This window comes from Leptinotarsa decemlineata, unplaced genomic scaffold (genome assembly GCF_025532065.1).
Source record: "Leptinotarsa decemlineata unplaced genomic scaffold, Ldec_3_MD MMD2_tig00026307_RagTag_RagTag, whole genome shotgun sequence".
Lineage (NCBI taxonomy): Eukaryota > Metazoa > Arthropoda > Insecta > Coleoptera > Chrysomelidae > Leptinotarsa > Leptinotarsa decemlineata.
Window position 1 is genome coordinate 4348691 of NW_027412681.1, and position 21114 is coordinate 4369804.

Consider the following 21114-nt stretch of genomic DNA (forward strand, 5'->3'; position numbering starts at 1 on the left):
TTTGGGGTATGAACTTTGATAATTGATTAAGGCTATCTTGTTGAAGCTACATCTGTCAAATTAGTTGTCATTTATTCAGTCTATCTTGCCAAATCACCAAGTATGAATATATCATTCAACAATGCGATCAAATAATGAAATTGTTTTATCGAAATGGGTATTCTGTTCGGGCGACGTACCGCGCGCTTCGCCCATTTTACGGTAGCTATGATCGTTCTACCGACAAATTTGTGTCCACTGGTTCAGTAAACGATCGACTAACACCCGTACATCGACGAAACGCAAGATCTGCCGAAAAAATTGCTGCTGTTTGTGAGAGTGTGCAGGAGAATCCGAGGCAGTCGATTTCGCGTCGCTCACAAGAACTCGGCCTTTCGTTGATCACAACTTGGCAAAGTTTGCGTCGTGACTTGGACCTGTACCGGTACAAAATTCAATTGATCCAGGAACTGAAGGCAAACGACCATAGTTATCGACGTGTATTCGCTGAATGGACTCTGAAGCAGTTGGCCACTAACCCTGATTTCATAATAATAATAATATTGGTGGAAAGAACTACCAAGTACCCACCGCCATCTGGCCAGAGTTTTCAACTCATGGCTGGACGGAGAACAGCCGATTCCGGATTGGTTTGTCGAGGGGCGGACCGTTCTCATTCCCAAAAGCGGAGATTTGTCGATTCCTAAGAATTACAGATCGATAACGTGCTTGAATTCGTGTTATAAGTTGTTTACGAGCATCTTATACACACGAATACTCACCGCAGTTGACCGAGTGTTCCAACGGATATATGAGCAGAGAGGGTCGAAGAGAGGAGTCGCTGGATGTAAAGAGAACCTGTCCATCGATAGATGTGTAACGCAGGACTCGATACAATATAAGCGAAACTCTATGGCCTGGCTCGATTACCGTAAGGCATTTGATACAATTTAGCATGAGCTCATCTTGCATTTGCTCAGATGCCTTGCGGTACCCGACAACATAGTGAGATGCATTTGAACAACTGATACCACTTTGGCGAACTCGCTTCACCATAACATCTGGTCAAGCAAGAGTCCAAACAGGGTGGGTCACTTTCAAAAGGGGTGTATTTCAGGGTGATTTCCTCAGTCCCCCTTTCTTCTGCATCTCACTATTGCCATTATCCGTTGCGCTCAGAAATACTCGTTATTCCCTCGAGTATTGTGGCACCCCTGAAAACCGGAGGCACAAGGTCACCCATCTGTTCTATATGGATGATCTCAAACTTTATGCCTCTGAAGAGAAGGATTTCCATCAGCCCTTGAGGGTGGTGGAAGAGTACACGCATGCTATCGGTATGAAATTCGGGATAGACAAATGCGCAATGGTCCATCTCAAAAGAGGACGATGCGAGGACTACGGAGAGGATGTGCAGCTCGTAGATGGAAGCATCCTATACCATCTGGCTGCCGGAGAGACGTATACTTACCTCGGGGTGGAACAACGCCACTCACAAGAGGTAACAGCAGTGGGTTCATCATGGCTTGCCAGGATGGTGTCTTCAACACCTTAGCCTACCGCAGTGGCGTGATGGGTATAGAGGTTCCACACAAGGTGCAGGGCCTGCCGCGAGGCGCCTGAGACCCTAATGCACTTGCTATCAGCATGCCCAGCATATGCGGTCTCGGCCTATATCCATCGACATAACGCGGCCCTAAGAGTGCTATATTACCATCTAAGGCACTCTTATGGTATTGACGAGACACCGGTGTTGCCCTACGCTCCGGGGGATATTGAATCCGTTGTAAGAAGTGCCGAATTTATTGAAACTATTCGTTCCTCACCCTCAGGCTCATATAAGCTAATAAGCCTGATGTAGACTTTCTCGACCACCAGAGCAAAACGATATTTGTCGTGGAGTTTTCAGCTCCTGGCGAGACGAATATCGTCAGTAAAGAGGAGGAAAAACGGATAAAATATCGAGATTTTCTCTTCGGACTCCGCAGACTCTATCCAGATCACTCTGTCAAGATGGTTGTTCTGATTATTGGAGTCCTTGGTGGAATGATGTCCTCTTTACTCTCGAATCTTAAAATCATACCGGCTTGCCGCACTAAGGCAGAAATCTTAGCCGCACAGATGCAGAAGGTTGTCATTCTTGGCTCACTGTGCTTGCTCAGGGCATATGATTCTCGGACCCAATTATTATTTACCCCACGGTGTGGGGAGTGGTCATTGGTTGATAATGCTGGCGCGCCCTCACGAATGTATCGGGGCTTCGGGGGATAGGGCCTGACCAGCGCACACTACGGTGAGAAAAAATAATAAATAAATGAATGAATTTATTGACAGCAGAAATAACATGATACAAAATGGAGAAAAAAAAAATACAACGTTGTCAATAGGATACAAGATTGAACAGAGTTCATTCTTCTTCTTGCACCTTACAAAAAAAAGATGGAAAAGATAAAAACCAAAAAAAAAACAAAGGGCTCTAAATTGTAATTGTAATTGTGATAGCGGGTTAAATATTTGATTCGAATAAAGAGGGAAGATGAGGCGGATATCGATACAAACATACGAATACTACAATTGTATTTCATCAGTTCGGACTTCCATTGTCTACTATAATATAAATTGATTTGAAATGTCACGATTTCGATTGTTAGTATCCACAATCGTCTTCGGTTGATAACATCACCCGAAGACAGACAGAGTCTAGAGTAAAAGAATAATACAACTGTGTATCATCGGCATACATATAATATTTGAATTTTTTCAAACAGGTTGTCAAATGGGAGGTGTAAATTATGTAGAGGATAGGTCCAAGGATTGAACCCTGTGGGACACCTGAAGAAGTATTCATGAAATCTGACATGTGGTTCTCCACTCTAACAATTTGTTTTCTATGTGAAAGATATGAATCAAAAAATTTCAAAGTGCTTCGAGAAAGTCCATTATAATGTAATATAGATCGAAGTAGTTGATGATTCAAGGTATCAAAAGCTTTCCTGAAGTCGACCAATAGTAGGACAGTGATTTCGTCTTTATTCGATGCTATGACGATATCATCTGATATGTTCAATAAAGCTGTATCACAGCTATAGTTTGGTTTGAAACCAGATTGCATAATTGAAAGTACATTATTGTTGTGAAGGTGATTTCTCAACTGTTGAGCAATAGTCTTTTCCAAAACTTTAGAAAGAAGTGGAAGAAGACTTATAGGACGCAAGTCTTTGAATTCCTTATGTTCTTTAATTTTGGGTAAAACTCATCTTCAGCGATGGGGTCCATTTCTGGATGAATGGGTACTTGAACAAACAAAATTGTCGAATTTGGAACGATATTAATCCACTCATGTGGACGCTCTAGGATCTCATTATCCAAGAGCGTCCAATGCATTCCGAAAAATTCACTCTTTGGTGTAGATTTTGAGGTGGCGGCGCCATTGGTCCATATTTCTTTGAGAACGACGTTGGCCAGGTCACCACTGTCAAGTAACTATACAAGTAGGTCGATGATTACCAACTTATTTCGGCCTGAATTAGATGATCTGGACACCAGTGACATGTGGTTTCGAAAGGACGGCGCTACTTGCCATACAGATCATCTCACATTGGATATTCTACACGAGTGATTTGAGAGCGTGTTCATCTCACGTGGAGGTGATGTGAACTGGCCACCACTATCGCTCGATTTGATCCGTTAGACTGTTTCTTGTGAGGTTTCCTCCAGTCGCAGGTGTATGCGAATAGGCCACAAACCACACATACCTATTTCACACATAATGGCATCAATACTTCTTTCAAATGAATAAAAAAATTATTTGAATTTAAAGATAGGAAGCGATTAATTAAAGAACATTAAATTACATGAAAGAAACAATACTTTGGAAATAACTTGCATATGAACATTGAATTTGTATGTACTCCAAAATTTTTTTATGGAATCAGATATCATCCATAGGATCACAATATAAAATATGAAATAATTACAATATGAAATTTCTCTTACATGGAACACTATCATCCTCAATTCGAAGTTTCGGAATGAGACACTTGTCTTATCTCACCAGCGCCATTTTGGATAATATTTCAATAGTGTCATGAATGAGATGATTGTACTCCCGTAATCTCTCCTAAAAATGTACTTCTTACCGTTTGAAAAACTGACTCGTTCTTTTATCACATGTCCGTTCCTCACCTACAGGGTGGATCATGTTTTGATTGGAACGTCGTGCTTTAAAATGCCACGATTATTTAACAAAAACTGGGAATGGTGAACCGTTACAAGTCCGATTCTGTCTTCTCGTATCAATTCAATCAAATTACTATCAATTACTATCATCATGGATTGCCATTGAAATACAAACAAGTCTAGTTTCCGGTTTCTGGCCACTTTCAATGTTTTTCACGAATAAAAATATTACACGGTTTTCATCGCTATCAGTATTTGCAATCGGTGAATTTATGTTTAACATCAATATATAGTCTACGGACATGAGAAACTTTTGTAATTATAAGTCATTAGTTTTGATTTTGTGCCATCTGTCGTATCGTCGTAAGTACAGGTTTTGTGAATTGATATCTTGATGGAAACCGAGTAATTTTTTTGTTGAATGAGATGTAGATATTTTTATAAAAGGTTCAATTGAAACCTGGCTTCTGAATCGTGATACGAGTGAGACTTTATTCTGTTGAGTAGCAAACGTTCAAATTATATTAGCTTATTTTATTTACGTGACTTATAGTCTGGAATGAGTACATTATTCATATAACACATTGAGTCAGTAACCAACAGTTCTGTATTGAAAAAAAAATTAAAAGTGTCTGCTATAATATTTTTTGTAGAAAAACAAGGTTTCTTGTATACAATACAAATATAAAAAATATAAAAAACAATAACGAAACGGACCCAATTTATATGATTTTTTATCAAAAACGACTTCCATCACCTGCCTCAGTTTGGACCATTTTTTGAGGGGCAAAACACAAGCACTACAGGAACATCCTTAAAAGGCGCTCTAAGAGCGGTGCCGGTGCGAAATTAGCGGTTCACATTTGATTTGAATCGTTGGAGAATGTTCTCAGGAAGTTTATTCAACATAAACGCAGTTCTCCAAACGAAAGAGTTCTTAAACAATGAAGTTCGAGGTGTACTGAGTTGAATATCAACACGATGAGCAGCCACAGTCTGTTGTTCGTTGGCAAACACTTTTTTTATTCAACAAACAACAGTTTTATAAGTCGATCACTTTAGACTAGGGTTGAAGCCTTCAGAAATGGTAAAAAAATAATAGTTGGATGAAAGCCATTAGGAAAGAAAGTTAAATGAAAGGAAAAATAAATGACGGGCGATCTGAGTTCGGAAAGTGGGAGGAGGTGAGTTTTTAAGGGTAAAAAATGGTTTATCTCGATTACCGGCAAAACTACAAGTCCAAGAGAAAAAAGTTAAATAGCAAAGTTGTAGCTAATAAAATGATCTACTCTCTGTGTTTCAATATTCAAATGCAACCGAATCTTATTCACTGGTATCTCTTTATCGCATTGTTCACCTCCATCAATATAGAATTTCAATACTTAAATCGCGATCAGTTCCTGAACAACACGACTCTTATAACCATCCTCGCATTCTATTCGTCACCGACTTCAAGTTTAATTTTATGACTCTTCAGCCAATCATAAAACTCAGTTAATAAAAATCATCCAATACGAACCGCCAAGTCTACAGTCCACGTGGACTAGTTGGGAGCGGCTTCATTTCTTTGTATTGTTTTTTTTGGTCTTTGAGATCGCCGATAGCTTTAACTATGCACAATATCGGTTACTTCGACTATACATTCATCGAGAGTTACAAATGATCCTTTAAGGAGCCGCAGGTTGTTCCCCCTGCTCTAGCTTTAATGGATCATTTTGTCATCTCAATATTTTAAGCAATTAGCAAGATTATTTCAAACAGAATCCTTGTCCACCACACATCTGACATCTATAAATACTATCAGAGTGTCAACCACATTTTTTTTTCAGTTATACAAGCGTATGATGGTTTCAGCTGCCCACCCAGCAATTCTGAAACAACGGCAGTAAAACTCAGAGACTCGCTTCTTTGTAACTATGATCAGGCTCTCAGACCGGTGTCCAACCACCGAAATTCCACATCTATTATTTTCAGACTGATCCTGAAATATTTCGCATACGTAAGTATCTGAGAGAGTGAGAAAAATGTGCTCAACATAGTGATAAATATTTATATCAAGTGGTCCAAACTGGATGGCCCACAAAAAAAGAACACTATACTCTGTCCGCCTAAGCAACAAAGTGATCCAAAATATTATCATGCATATTGCACGTGATTTCCCAGACAAGGCTGATTTTACAGAGTCGCACTAAGGAACAACTTAAATTTTAATTATTTTTTTTTAATAATATGTGGCTGGGTTTAGGATCATTTTTTAGGTGAAGTGTAGTGACACAAATTAGCAGTTTCTTCAGCCGTATCAGTCCTTGACATTTTAGAAATTTTAAACCTTAAAATACCGTATATACAGTGTGACCCATTTAAAATGGAACCACCCCTGTAGAATGTGCATTTTTCAATCAATCTCAATTTTTTTTATTGAAATATTAAGCATGAAAAACTGTATCTTGACACTAACTTTCACAATTTTAGTTTCATTTCCAAGGCACTCTATGGTTTTTTTTGTTTGTCAAAAACGGCAAAAGTTTATTAGGCAATTTTTGTTTTCAAATTTGACTACACCACTGGATTCGTAGTCGTTATAAATCAAAACTGTCAAATTTTCATTAAAAAATATTTGTTAACAACTAAGTTACAACAACTTCAATTTTGGAAACAAAGTATTTGTTTGTAATTTTTATTCAGATTATAGACATACTTGAGATCTGACAACACTGTCATCACCAAGTAGAACACCAGTGAATTTGTACAGTGAAAATCCGAAGTCAACAGCTCAATGCGTTCTACAGTTATAACTTCTGAAAATATGGTAATGTGAGAGATTTGGGTGCAAGCGTTTTGTAATAAAAATCTGACTACGCCACTGGATTTGTGGATAATATTCCTTTAAAATCATTCATTTGAGTGTAGGTTACGAGAAGTGTATTCTAGAATAACAGAAAATTAAAAATTCATTTTCAAGTTATGCAGTACTTAGTACATTCTTCCGCATAGCCGCTAAAATCAAATTGATTTAAAGCATGGAAATCATTTATTCAATAATAAAACAGAGAGCAGGACAAAAATTGTTCCCTGTAAATTCTTCATAACTCAGCTAAAACAATCTTTTAGAGGAGATATCAATAATTTGAGGAAGCTGAACTCATTATGCAAAGGTTTTATAATAAATCAACGGTAGGCTGTGATTTTGACAGTTAATCATAAATAAAATAATAGTTGTTAGTTACGTGCATTTAATAATAGCTTTGCAATTATCATTAGAAGAAAGAATTGAAATTGTGAGAATTTCTGGGGACAATTATCATAGTGAAAGAGAAGCAGCTAGGATATTTAATCACAGACATCCAAATCGGCTTCCCATTGACAGAAGCACCGTCAGTAAAATTAACAAAACATTTAAAGAAACCGGTGCAGTCAGCAAACATTTTAAAAAATAATCACCGAAGAAGAAATTTAAACGAAGGTGCTGTTTTACATTATTTTAGAAACCACCCAAACAGAAGTTTACGTGTCGCCAGTTTGGATTTAAAGTTACCGAGAGAGACTATTCGACGATGTCTTAAACAAAACAAAATGAGAGCATTTAAACCTAAATTTCTTCACTCTTTTAAGGCAGGTGATGAAGTGAAACGTATGGAATTTTGTTTCTGGGCACAAGGCGAGTACCTGAATACAAGAAATTTTTTAAACTGCATAATGTTTAGTGATGAAGCTTCTTTCAGCACCAATGGGGTAGTTTCATCGCAAAATGCTCGGTATTGGGCTACGGAAAATCCGCACTGGATCATAAATTGTAAAAGTCAATATTCCGAAAAAGTTAACGTTTGGCGTGGTATAGTACAAAATAGAATAATAGGTCCATATTTTTTTGATGGAAACATAAACGGGCAAAATTTTTTGGAATTTCTAAATAACCAATTATCGGACGAAATAGATGAAATGCCTCTTGCGGAACAAGTAAATTTATATTTTCAGCTCGACGGCTGTTCCGTGCACAATTCGAGGATTGTTAAAGAGTGGCTAAATAACCAGTTTCCAAATCATTGGATAGGACGAGGTAGTGACTTAATTGAATGGCCACCTAGATCGCCTGATCTAACAATATTAGACTTTTTTCTGTGGGGTATTCTGACACAAAAAGTATACAGAACAAGACCAACGAATCGAGCTGAACTCATGCAAAGGATACGACAAGCTTGTGCCGAAATTACAGTTCAACAAATAAGAAATAGTGTAAACAATATTCGGAAGAGATACGATAAATGTATTGAACTTAATGGAGGTTTGGTAGAAGCCACAAAAATTTGAATGTTTAGTTTTAAATCAATGTTTATTTTAGTATCAGTTTTTTCTTAATGGCAATTAATTGTTGAATAAATACTTTGAAACTTGTTTGTATACATTTTGTTTTCATCAGCTATAGAAGAAGGTAGAGTAAGTTCAGAATCTCATAAAATGTGATTTTCCAGGTGCGCTGTTACAAAAGTACTATTATTTATTATTGGGAAACTTCCAAAAAGCTTACAAGTATGACCATTAATACTTCAAGATTCTATCAAGATTTGGTAAAAGCGGAATTGGGAGATCCCATGACATGAGATTCTGAACTTGGTATACTACTGCGTAACTTGAAAATGAACTTTTAATTTTCTGTTATTCAATTATTCAATTTTTATTTTAATTTTCACTTCTCGTAACCTACACTCAAATGAATGATTTTAAGGGAATATTATCCACAAATCCAGTGGCGTAGTCAGATTTTTATTACAAAACGCTTGCACCACAAATCTCTCACATTACCATATTTTCAGGAGTTATAACTGTAGAACGCATTGAGCTGTTGACTTCGGATTTTCACTGTACAAATTCACTGGTGTTCTACTTGGTGATGACAGTGTTGTCAGATCTCAAATATGTCTATAATCTGAATAAAAATTACAAACAAATACTTTGTTTCCAAAATTGAAGTTGTTGTAACTTCGTTGTTAACAAATATTTTTTAATGAAAATTTGACAGTTTTGATTTATAACGACTATGAATCCAGTGGTGTAGTCAAATTTGAAAACAAAAATTGCCTAATAAACTTTTGCCGTTTTTGACAAACAAAAAAAACCATAGAGTGCCTTGGAAATGAAACTAAAATTGTGAAAGTTAGTGTCAAGATACAGTTTTTCATGCTCAATATTTCAATAAAAAAAATTGAGATTGATTGAAAAATGCACATTCTACAGGGGTGGTTCCATTTTAAATGGGTCACACTGTATACACTCCACAGGCGTTAAAACGTAACTCACCACTCGGATCCTGTAGCGATATACCTGAATGAATTTCGCCAGCCGATTGCAGTTAAATCTGATTGGCCAGCGTAAGGAGGCTTCTTTATTTTATCCAAAGGATTCAAATTGTGGTGGTGATCACGCATCTATCATTATTTGGGTTACTTTATTTATTGAATGGACAGAGATTAGTTTAGACGAAAGTTACAAAAATGTTTTGATCTGAGAATTATTTAAAAACTACTTCATCTGGGGATACGAAACACTCCTACAGAATATTTTTTAATAACATACAAACCGGGTGTTAACGAATCTATTAGACAAGTCATAACTTCTAGACTATTAGGTGTATCAAAACGAGATTTGGTACAGATAAATGGTATGTGGAGAGGAGAGTTTTCACATATTTTTCACTTTCCGGTCACTTCCGGTTTCAGCGGAAATGGCTCCGGTTCTGAATTTTGAAATGGAACACCCTGTATATTGTAACATTTTTGGATTTCTGAGACAATTCTGGATCAGAAACTGACATTTCAGGAAGTTTTTCAGCCTACTTGATTTTTTCAGAGTCACTTTTAAAATTGCATCTAGGTGGCCATGATCGGACGTAAACTAATCTATGGACCTCAGGTGATATCAGAAAATTGCAATAGCGGAGTTTTAGTGACTAGTGTGTTGAATATGAATGAGAAAAGTTTACAAAATAACATTTTCGTGTCTAACTATTATTTTTCAAATGGCGACCATTTTTTGACAAGCACTTTCCGAAAAAAGGATTTTTTGACAAATCTAACGATACTAATTTATTTGCGATTGGATTACAAATAAGAACATAAATTAAATATTACTGAGGAAAATACTCGATACAAATTCATTTACTTTTGTCAAGGGTGCCATGGATAGGAATGATGCATAATATTTTGCGGTTATTTCCATCAAGTCCACTTTGGAGAACAAAACGCTCACCTAGGTTATGACAGTGACATAAGCTTTATGAGCAGAAAGTAGAAGTTTCTCTTGATTTTCGTTAATTTTAGTTTAATTTTTCGTCGAAATAATGTATACTCAAAGTGAAAAAGTGGATATGTTGTTATTGTTTGGAGAATGCCACAGAAATTCAAGGAAAGCTGCTGAGTTGTATGCTCAGAGATATCCCAATCGGCAACACCCATCTCATCAGTATTTTCCCTATGTTGAGAGTCGTTTTAGGCAAGAGGGAAATCGAGACGCAGAACAGAGGTTTGTCATAAATGAGGAGACTGAGATTAACGTTCTTGCTATGGTAGAAGTTGTCAAAACGGTTTCTTTAAGAGAAATTAGTAGAGAAATGCATATAAGTCACGAATCAGCAAGAAAAATACTGAAAAAGCACGGATATCGAGCATTTAAATATCAGTTACATCAACATTTGTATGCTGACGACGGCAATAGAAGAGTAGTATTTTGTGATTGGTTGCTTCAAAATCATAGAGTTAACCCAAATTTTATCAACTTCATTCTATTTTCCGACGAATCACGGTTTACAAATAATGGCATGTTTAATAAGCAGAATTATCGGTACTGGGCCCAACAAAATCAACATGCAATGAGAGAGGGCAATTTTCAAGAAAGGTTTGGCGTCAATGTCTGGGCTGGTATCGTTGAAAACAGAATAATTGGTCCAATATTGTTTCAAGGTCAGTTAACAGGGGTTAGATACTTGGGTTTTCTTCAAAATGAAATCGAGGATCACCTTAATGATATGCCTTTAGAAGTTTTACGGCAAATTTACTTCCAGCAAGATGGAGCACCACCCCATAATAGCAGAGACGTACTTGATTTTTTAATAGAGCATTTTAATAATAGAGTTATTGCAACCAACGGTCCAGTACGGTGGCCTGCCCGCTCACCGGATAGATTTCTTCATTTGGGGGTATGTAAAAGAAAGGGTCTACTATGCAACAGCCCCAGCCACTCTCGAAATCTTAGAAGAAAGGATTCAACAGGCATTTAGAAGTATATCGCCTCAAATGTTACAAAACGTGTTGAGAGAAACAATTGAACGAGCTGAAATGTGTCTTGAACAAGGAGGGATGCACTTTGAAAATTTACTATAGTGGAATTTTCAAGAACTTAGGATATTGCAAAAAATCTAAGTGCATCGCTGAAATTATTAGTTAAATTTGTTAAATTTGTTGATCCAATCGCAAATAAATTAGTAACGTTAGATTCGTCAAAAAATCCTTTTTTCGGAAATTGCTTGTCAAAATATGGTCGCCATTTGAAAAATAATAGTTAGACACGAAAATGTTATTTTGTGAACTTTTCTCATTCATATTCAACACACTAGTCACTAAAACTCCGCTATTGCAATTTTGTGATATCATCTGAGGTCCATAGATTAGTTTACGTCCGATCATGGCCACCTAGATGCAATTTTAAAAGTGACTCTGAAAAAATCAAGTAGGCTGAAAAACTTCCGGAAATGTCAGTTTCTGATCCAGAATTGTCTCAGAAATCCAAAAATGTTACAATATACATTTAAAAATTCAGAACCGGAGCCATTTCCGCTGAAACCGGAAGTGACCGGAAAGTGAAAAATATGTGAAAACATTCCTCTCCACATACCATTCAACTATACCAAATCTCATTTCAATTCTCCTAATAGTCTAGAAATTATGACTTGTCTAATAGATTCGTTGACACCCGGAATACCTAATTAGTCAATTTTAAGGAAAACCTACATATGAAGATATGTTATGAAGGTTTGGAATACAGGGTTCTGAAGTTTTTGGGAAAATCGTTCTATAATGATAATAATAATTGATTTTCGAAAAATATGACATACTTATATCACTTGAATATGGAGATAAATACAGCAGAACCACATCATACTAGTGAGGCCATGTAAATGTTTCTAGCAGACTAAGTTTTACATAATGATGGAAATAGAGTAATTTGAATATCAATGTTATACTGTGTTTTGTATAACCCTCATTATATTACTGAAAATTTACTGAAAATGAAGCCAGCTCAATACATTTTATTGGTTCAGTATTTTCTGAAATGCTCTCCTAGGAGTTTTCGAAATCCACAATTTGAAGAGTTTTTTGAATGAATTAACTCAGTTAACTAGGAAAATCAAAAATGAATATTACAAAGATAAATTAAGTGATACTAATGGAAATGGGAAAAAACATGGGATATAATCAATGAAGTGACAAATAGGATTAAAAAAATACAATCACTAAACAGTATTCTTGTTAGAAACTCAAAAGGTGAAATAATAGAAAACAACAAAGCTAAATCAAATGTTTTGAATAAGTAGGTACTTCACCAGAGTAAGAATAAATATGTCTAAAAGAATTTTAAAAAATTGAAACACTTCCTGAGAACTTTCTTAACCCTTTGTGGCCCAAATTATTTTTTTTTAAAGATTATGTAATTTTTTTGTGAATGATTGTGATAATAATCAATGTTAGAACTGGAAAATTCACGATAAAAAATTTCGCAAAGATCACGTAAAAATTGAAGACTGCCTGAGTGAACCAATTGATATAAAATTAGAGTTCCGCAAGAAACAGTATCGGGCCCGGTACGTTTCTTAGTATACATCAATAGCATAACTTCTATAACAAATCTCAAAGGAAGGATAATTCCTTATGGTGTTGCCACAGCATTATTAAAGGCTCATTCAGATAATTTATTTATTGAAAATATTAGTATACGTTCATAACAACATTAAAAACATCGAGAAAAACTCGGATATTCACTGTTATTCGACAAGAAATCAAAATAACATACACTTAAAAAGTTTTCGAAATCTATGTTACAAGCGGTCACCAGAATGGGCTGGAAGTTTCTACTATAACTTACTGCCGAGGACTATAAGAGACAGGTCTAACAACAAATTTAAAAAAAAAGTGTGAAAAGTTTCTTGACCAATAATCCTATATATGCAATTGATGAATTTCTGGATTTGGTTAAAACTTGTTGAGCATTCGTGTATAAGTATATGCATATACGTGTATCTGTGTAAAAATTGATATAGTGTGTACATTTTGTAATTTTATATTTATGAGTATAGTGTGTTAATTTTATTTTTATATTTATGAATAGCGTCTCCATTGTATAATTTGTATAAATGACCTATCTATATCTACTTGTGTATTGACGAACCTAACATATTTCATATGGCAAAAAAGGTAATAAATGAATTGAATTGAATTGAACTGATCCATACATTTTATAGTATCAGAGAGATCTTGAACAAAAAAAAATACAAAAAACTTTATTCACCTCTACAAGGATATTGAAACACTTGATACAAGAGAGGTATATATCTATCAGTCAATGATCTGGATGTTCCATAATAAACAAAAATATACGACTCCCAACGCTAAGCAAACTGGATTCTCTGTAAATAAGTCTTTCATATTATCAATTTTTTCCGGAAAGCACACAAAACCTAACATATTTTTCTGGACCAAAACTGTACAATATTCTGCCACATGACATAAAAACTATGGACCCCTTGCCGAAGTATGAAAACACTATGAAAAAATTACTATATGAAAATAAAAATCTGTTAAAAATTTTCTCACAGAAACAGTCAAAGCAGTTTTCTCATTTCATTTCAGAAAACCTACGAAAGCATGCTAAGCTTGGATGCCTGGTTGACAGTGGTATGTTTAGAAAGGTACTTCATCGTTCATGGTGGAAAATAAAATAATTTTTCAGGTCTGGAAAGATGAACATCTGACTTGGAATCCGGCAGACCACGAAGGGATCAAATACCTGCACTTGCACACCAGTGATATCTGGACACCCGATTTGTCGGTCTACAACATGTATGTATTGTCAGAAGATACAATGTAAATGATGAAAGTTGTGACAGAAACATTATCATATAGTTTATCGATACTGTACAATAGGAATAATACAGGGACTTGGATATAACTCTTACTGATATTGATACATATCTATAAAAGTAAAATTCGTCACTGGGTTCACAAACTTTGGCTTCCATTGAAAAAAAGGATACTCACAATAATAATAATCATGTGTCTTTCATTTTCAGAACAGCCTTTACACGAATTTATAATCACGTAGATGGCTTTCAACATTCTTTCATTCTTCTATGCAACACCCCAAATTACCAACAGTTTCATAGAAATAAGTGAAGATATAAAAAAAATGAACAAAAAGACATACATTGGAAATTATTTCAGCAAAAGCGAGTTACAAAAATAATATAAAATGAAATAAAATTTCCACTATTTGGTCATGAAGCCGTTAAATAAGTTTCTGGCCATCTTTGGAATGCATCTCTGTATCTGTAGAGTAGGGAGGGTGAGTGTAAGCCCACGCACTTAGGCCACATGTGACCCACTGTACATCCTCCCGAGGAGTTGTCCTCCTAGGTCATCGTCCAACCTGTCCTTTCCAGGAAGGTGGGCAGGTCGCTGGGAGATCTCCTTTATATCGGCAGGTGTAGGCCAAGACTCGCCGAACACACACTCTCTTATTGACGATAACTCCGGGCACTCGCACAGGACATGCCTGACAGTCTCATCTTCCTGTTCACACATCCTGCATAGAGGTGTGTCCACTAGCCCCATATTATGTAGGTGTTTCCTTAGCTGACAGTAGCCAGTCAGAAATCCTACTGTAAGGCGTAGATTTTTCCTGTCCTCCGACATTGATCATAAACCACGTATGCTCTTTTTGCTCTACTCTGTAGATGAGAGTTCCATGTTAGCTTCTTGTCGAGGATAGTACCAAGGTAATACACCTCTTCAGAGAAGTTTAGTTTGCTTTTGAAGATTTCGGGAGGTTTCAAGCCCGTTAAACTTCTTTTCCTGGTGAAAAGGACCATCTCAGTCTTCTTGGGATTGATCGACAGTGAGTGTTCCTTACACTACATTGTGTAGAATCCATTTTTGTTAAGGTGATTAATAAGGGTATCCAGAACTATGTTCTAGAGAAGGGATGACAAGACCCCTCCTTGTGGACATCCCCTCATGACCAGTGCTTTCATTGTGATGTCTTCTACATTAATACTTATTGCTCTACTAGAGAGCATCTTGAGTATCCATTCTCCTACTATCAGGGGCACATTTCTGGAGTGTAGTTGCTGGGTAATTGTTAGAATATCTATGAATATACCCAGGGTGGATTCTTTGTTGTCCACTGATCTCTCGATTCTGCCAACCACATGGTGAAGGGCCGAATCAGTAGACCTTCCCGGAGTATATGCATGCTGATTTGGATGAAGTGGGTTCTGAACAAGTACTTCATCTCCTATGTACCGCTCACATAGCCTCTCCATGGTTTTTAAGAAAAACGATGTGAGACTAATTGGTCGGAATGCTTTTGGTAGGGTGTAGTCCATCCTACCTGGTTTGGGTATAAATACTACTCTTACTTCTCTCCACTTACTGGGAATATACCTCAGAGCTAGAGAGGCTCTGAAGTAGGGCTGGACTTATACCGTCAGGTCCTGGTGACTTGAAGGGAAAAAAGCCCGATATAGCCCATCTTATTTTGTCCTCATCAATTACTGTACTAGCATATTGCCAGTCATATTGTGAGGGTGTTATTGGTACATCCGTCCAGTTCGCCGTTCCAGGAAAGACAGAACCCGGAAAGTGAGTTTCCATTAGAATCTCAGCACTCTCCTGGAGGTTGACGGCTTTGTCGCCATTTTCCCTTGTCAGGATGCCGATACTCTTATGGTGGTCATTTGAGAGTGCCTTCTGTAGCCTAGAAGCTAGTGGGAAGTCTTCGACTGCCTCACAATAGGCTCTCCAGACTTCTCTTTGCTTTCGTCTGCAGACTTTTTTGAACTCTCTGAGGTTGGCGTGATATATAACCCAGTCCTCTTCGAGTCTTATACGTTTTGCCTTGTTAAAGGTCGTTCTCGCTGTCTTCCTGAGGTGTTCCAATTCAGGGCACCACCATGTGTTGGTTGTGACACGCGTTTGAACCATCCTCATCGGACAGGATTCCTTATAGGTAATGTCTATTTTGTTGTGGATAGATACTGTGTACCTTTCCAGTTCCTCATTGTTGCCAAGAGTCGGGACCTCTGTTTCCAGCAGAGCTCCTCTTAAGAATCGATTGTAGAGAGCTACATCCGTCCTTTTCGGGTCATGGGATTTTACAGTGGTTCTGAGATTCTGGCTTACCGTATAGATCAGCCAGCGGTGGTCTGACATAGAAATATGGTCCGAGACTTGCCAGTCTTGGATTTTGTTTGATATTTTGGTTGTCGTGAGTGTGATATCTATTAATGTTTGGCCACGGGCATTAATAAATCTTGGCTCCGTGCCTCTGTTCAAGATTGTTAGATCTTTCTGTATTATATATTCATATAGTGACTTACCTCGGGCGTTGATATCCATGCTGTCCCAGCTCACGTGGCGAGAGTTTGAGTCGCAACCCAATAAGAGCTCCACTCTCTGGTTGAGGCAGTGATCCAGTAGTACCTCCATTTCTCTGGTCGGTGGTAGGGTGGCTGCATCTGAAGGGAAGTACACCGATGCGATTATCAACGCCATATATTTGCCTTTCCCAACTGGACATTCAACTTTAACCGCAGTGAGATCTGAGGTGCTGAATTGTGCCATCGTAAACGCTCTGTATTTCCTAGGAACATAGACAGCCGTCCTAGGTTGCTGGTTGGTTGGTAAGCTGAAAATTTGACCAGTTAGGCTACTGAAACCGGTAATTTTGGCCTTTATTATCCAGGATCAAAGCTATTGCCTCCTCCAATACATCAAGGTGGCGACATGTGTTGCCGTTGCCGCCTCTTTGTGTTGGAGGTTGCATTGTATTATTTTTACTTTTTTTCCAACGTCCTTGCCCATGAGACAGTTGTTGGATTCAAAGTTATCTTTAGAGGTCCATCTGCTCCCCCGCTAAGGGGGAGGTGGTCTCGCTGTTTTTGGGTGCCTCCTCCGTCATGCCATCGACTGTCATCTGTTTAGATGCTTCGACTTTCTTTTCGGGACCCATGGTGGCCTTGGGGTCAATATCCACTTTAGGTGGCTCGACTTCCAAGGACCTAGGGTCTTCAGAGGTACCCTCTGTTTCTTTTTTGTTGCCCTAATAGTCAGTGAGGTAAACGCGTAGCTTAACCTCATCGACTTCTTCTTTAGGACAGCCATATCATCGTCTCCGATCCCGAAGACGAAGAGGTGTCCTTGTGGGTTCATCTTAACCTCATGATGGAAAGTGCACCATCTTGCTACCTTCAGGTCAGGCTTCGGCGCCTTCAGCCGACCTAGCACCCTCTCCTTTTCACCGGATGTCGTCTTGTGGATGTCCTCCGGGATCCAGAGTGAGGCTTTGGTAAGCTTTGGGAGCTTATCCATACTGACGACCGCAAGTGATGCCTCCTCCCATGGCTTGATATTCATTGTGGCTTTCTTCAGCCTCTCTAGTGTCACGTCGTCATCGCAGACTAGAATCTAGTTCACGAAAAAGGAACTGTTACTAGTTAACAATCTTTTTCTTATACAAAACCGAATACCAGCAACTTTGTTATTTGGGTCGGATATTTTCTACACTGACGACAGGTAATACTTCGAAACTGGTCTGTAGGCCTAACCTCTGTGAGGTATATAATTCAAAACCCAGCGTGGTATTAGCCGAGGAAGTAGTTTTCCATCAGGAATTTACCAGAACCTACTGTGTAGGAAGTTGGGGAAGATGAATGTTTCGAAATTTTATTTCGAAATCAACTTGATCCGACAATGGGTTGTAGACTTTTACGAATGAATAGACCTTTAGAAGAGTGCGGTTTCATGTGAGAATAAAATATTCATCAGAGAACCTTGTGGATAGACAATGTACATTAGATATTTTCAGGTGTTTATTTGTTATATACTCTGGAGCATTAGGACTGTTATTCAGTTTGTAGATCAGACAACACATATTCAAACAATATCTTCAGTTCAATGAAGTTCCATGAAGAAGTTTGAAATACAGTGGTGATATGGTCATACCAGCGTAAACCATAACTGTATCTTACACATGCATTCTGTGATTTCTGAAGTCTACTCCTGCCCCTGTATTTCAGTTCGTGCCAGAAAATAAAATAGCAAATGCAGGACCATACATAATTGGAGAGTCATACAAGCAGACTTTGAAATCTACGATAAGAATATCCTTCTGCATACTGCATATACAGCATTATCAGATTTCCATAAGCATTTTTCAATGGACAATTCATAATCTATATTGAAAGGGTTATATTTTTAGGAGTGACTAATTTATGGGAAAAGTTTTTGGGTTTCTACTACTCCATCTTGATACAAAAAGATGTGAGAATCTTCCAGAGAAAGGAAGGAAGCTTCCTTCCTTTTGTATCAAGATGGAGTAGTAGAAAGCCAAAAACTTTCTTTTCCAATAAGTCACAATATTCGACAACTGCGGACTAGCCAAATGTTACACCCATGCTCAATCCCTAAAGGGATGAGATGGAATCAAAGGATCCAATTTTGCCAGGACCACCCTGGACGACGCTGGGAAGCTGGCGTCGAAGAAATATCTGGCGATGACCAGGAAAAATCTACGCTTAACAGTAGGATTTCTGACTAGCCACTGTCAACAAAGGAACACCTCCACAATATGGGGCTAGTGGACACACCTCCATGCAGGATATGTGAACAGGAAGATGAAACTGTCAGGCATGTCCTATGCTAGTGCCCGGAGTTATCGTCAATAAGAGAGTGTGTGTTCGGCGAGTCTTCGCCTACACCTACCGATATAAAGTCCACCTTCCTGGAAAGGACAGGATGGACGATGACCTAAGAGGACAACTCCTCGGGAGGATTGACGTGTCGAGGTGTTGAAAATAACGGTTTAGTGTTGGGATAAAAACTCCAGTGATAGGCATTACTACACCAAAGGTTCCAAATAGTGCATCACAAGTAGATAATTCACAAGCTGGTCAAACCTCAAGTTATGATCAATATACAGATCTGAATCTTTAGTCAGTTATCAGAAGCATTAAGTGGGTTACTATTGAGATAAATTTTCAGATTTACATTTCTGACCAAAACTCAGTAACTCAGTCTTTCAAATTATTTTTAGGGCCAGCCAAGGATCCGATCCCAATCTGATAGGCAATGTAAAATGTCTTGTGACGTCCAAGGGACAAGTGCAAGGCGTCATTCCAATCCATCTTGACATCTTGTGTGTACCAGATCTGACGAGGTATCCATTTGATACTCAAAACTGCACCATCAGGTTTGGATCTTGGGTATGTATACGTGTGATATTTAGAAATGACTTTGTGATGAAATTAGACAACATTACTGAACGGTGGATCCAGCCAGGGAGAGCCCCTTCTCCTTTGGACACAGAAAATGTTTGATTATGGGGAAATAGCGTGGAGCCTACGCAGTCCTACACTCTTGCCCATTATCAAACTGCAACCGGTTGGTGAGAGACATAACAGTTAGACGTATTTTGCGTGTTGAAGAATTTGCATCAAGTGCTCGAAAACACATGGATTATTAACAGTGGCATACGGTGATTGCACTCTGAGTCAGAAAAATGTTTACAAGCGGTACAAGCTTTCCACAGAAGGTCGAGAAGATGTGATTGACGACACTCGTCCTGGACGTCTCAGCACATCAACAACCGATGAAAATGTTGAGAAAGTGAAGAAAATTGTTATGGAAAATCGAATCACTATCAGAGAAGTTGCTGAGGATGTTGGCATATCGGTTACCTCATGGCAATTCGGAAGTCGTTCCAAAATTGCTGAATTTTGCCCAAAAACCGTCGCATGAGCATCGTTCAGGAATTGTTGAATGACGTCAACGGCGATCCAGATTTGCTTGAAAGGACCATAGCTGGTAACGAGTCATGGATATATATAGTTATGACATCGAAACCAAAGTCGAATCGTCCCCATGGAAGGGCCCAGGGCAGTCAAACCAAAAATATTATGCTGAGTTCGATCAAATAGCAATGCTCTGATCACTGTTTTCTTCTATTACCGTGACGTAGTGCATCAGGAGTTCTTGCCACATGGTCGTACGGGCAGTAAGGATTATTATCTTGAAGTTACGCACCGCTTGCGAGAAGCACTGTGAAGAAAACGTCCGGTACTGTTAAAAAACAATTCATGCCTTTTGCTTCACGATAATGCACCTACTCACTCGTCATTGCTTGTTCGCAATTTTTTTGGGCAAAAACAACACCATAATCATGCCTCAGCCACCGTATTCACCAGATTTGCCCCCCTGCGACTTTTTCCTATTCCCAAGACTGAAGAGACCCATGGAAGGACGATAAAAACCGGATCGCTGAAAGGGCTCAAGGACATACCAAAAAGTGCATATCAGAACTAGTTCGAGGGTTAGAAAAAACGCTGGCATAAACGCCGAGAAACATTTAATATCAACTTATTTCTTGAACAGAGTAGTATATTGAGTTGAATTAATAATCTCGCGATAGAATATGACGTGAGGATAACAAATTCTCGATTAGTAGTACGCTCGTACTCAGTGTACCCAGTACCTACCTAGTGACTGCCTGCCCCAGTACCCAGTGACTGCATCACCCTATACTTACTAGCCAATCGGCGTAAGCATCCTTTCACTTTTTTCACAGAATAAAACACAAGCACTACAGAAAAATCCTTACATGAGAACAATACTCTGAAGAAGGTCTGATCAGAGC

The 21114-nt window shown here is 38.1% G+C and overlaps 1 protein-coding gene across 3 annotated transcripts in view; it reads left to right on the plus strand.

Annotated features, from left to right (window-relative positions):
• The window catches only part of nAChRa9 (nicotinic acetylcholine receptor alpha 9 subunit), a 29984-nt gene that overhangs the window by 494 nt on the left and 8376 nt on the right, over positions 1-21114 (plus strand). The window contains exons 1-5 of one of the 3 annotated variants that reach the window (XM_074180861.1): positions 4366-4521; positions 5988-6157; positions 14055-14099; positions 14155-14264; positions 19516-19684. In XM_074180861.1, coding sequence (XP_074036962.1) covers positions 4461-4521; positions 5988-6157; positions 14055-14099; positions 14155-14264; positions 19516-19684 — 555 coding nt within the window. In that variant the 5' untranslated portion in view covers positions 4366-4460. Of the gene's footprint in view, positions 1-4365; positions 4522-5987; positions 6158-14054; positions 14100-14154; positions 14265-19515; positions 19685-21114 lie in introns of those variants that run through there. The other 2 variants (XM_023161679.2, XM_023161681.2) reach the window with 2 other exon arrangements.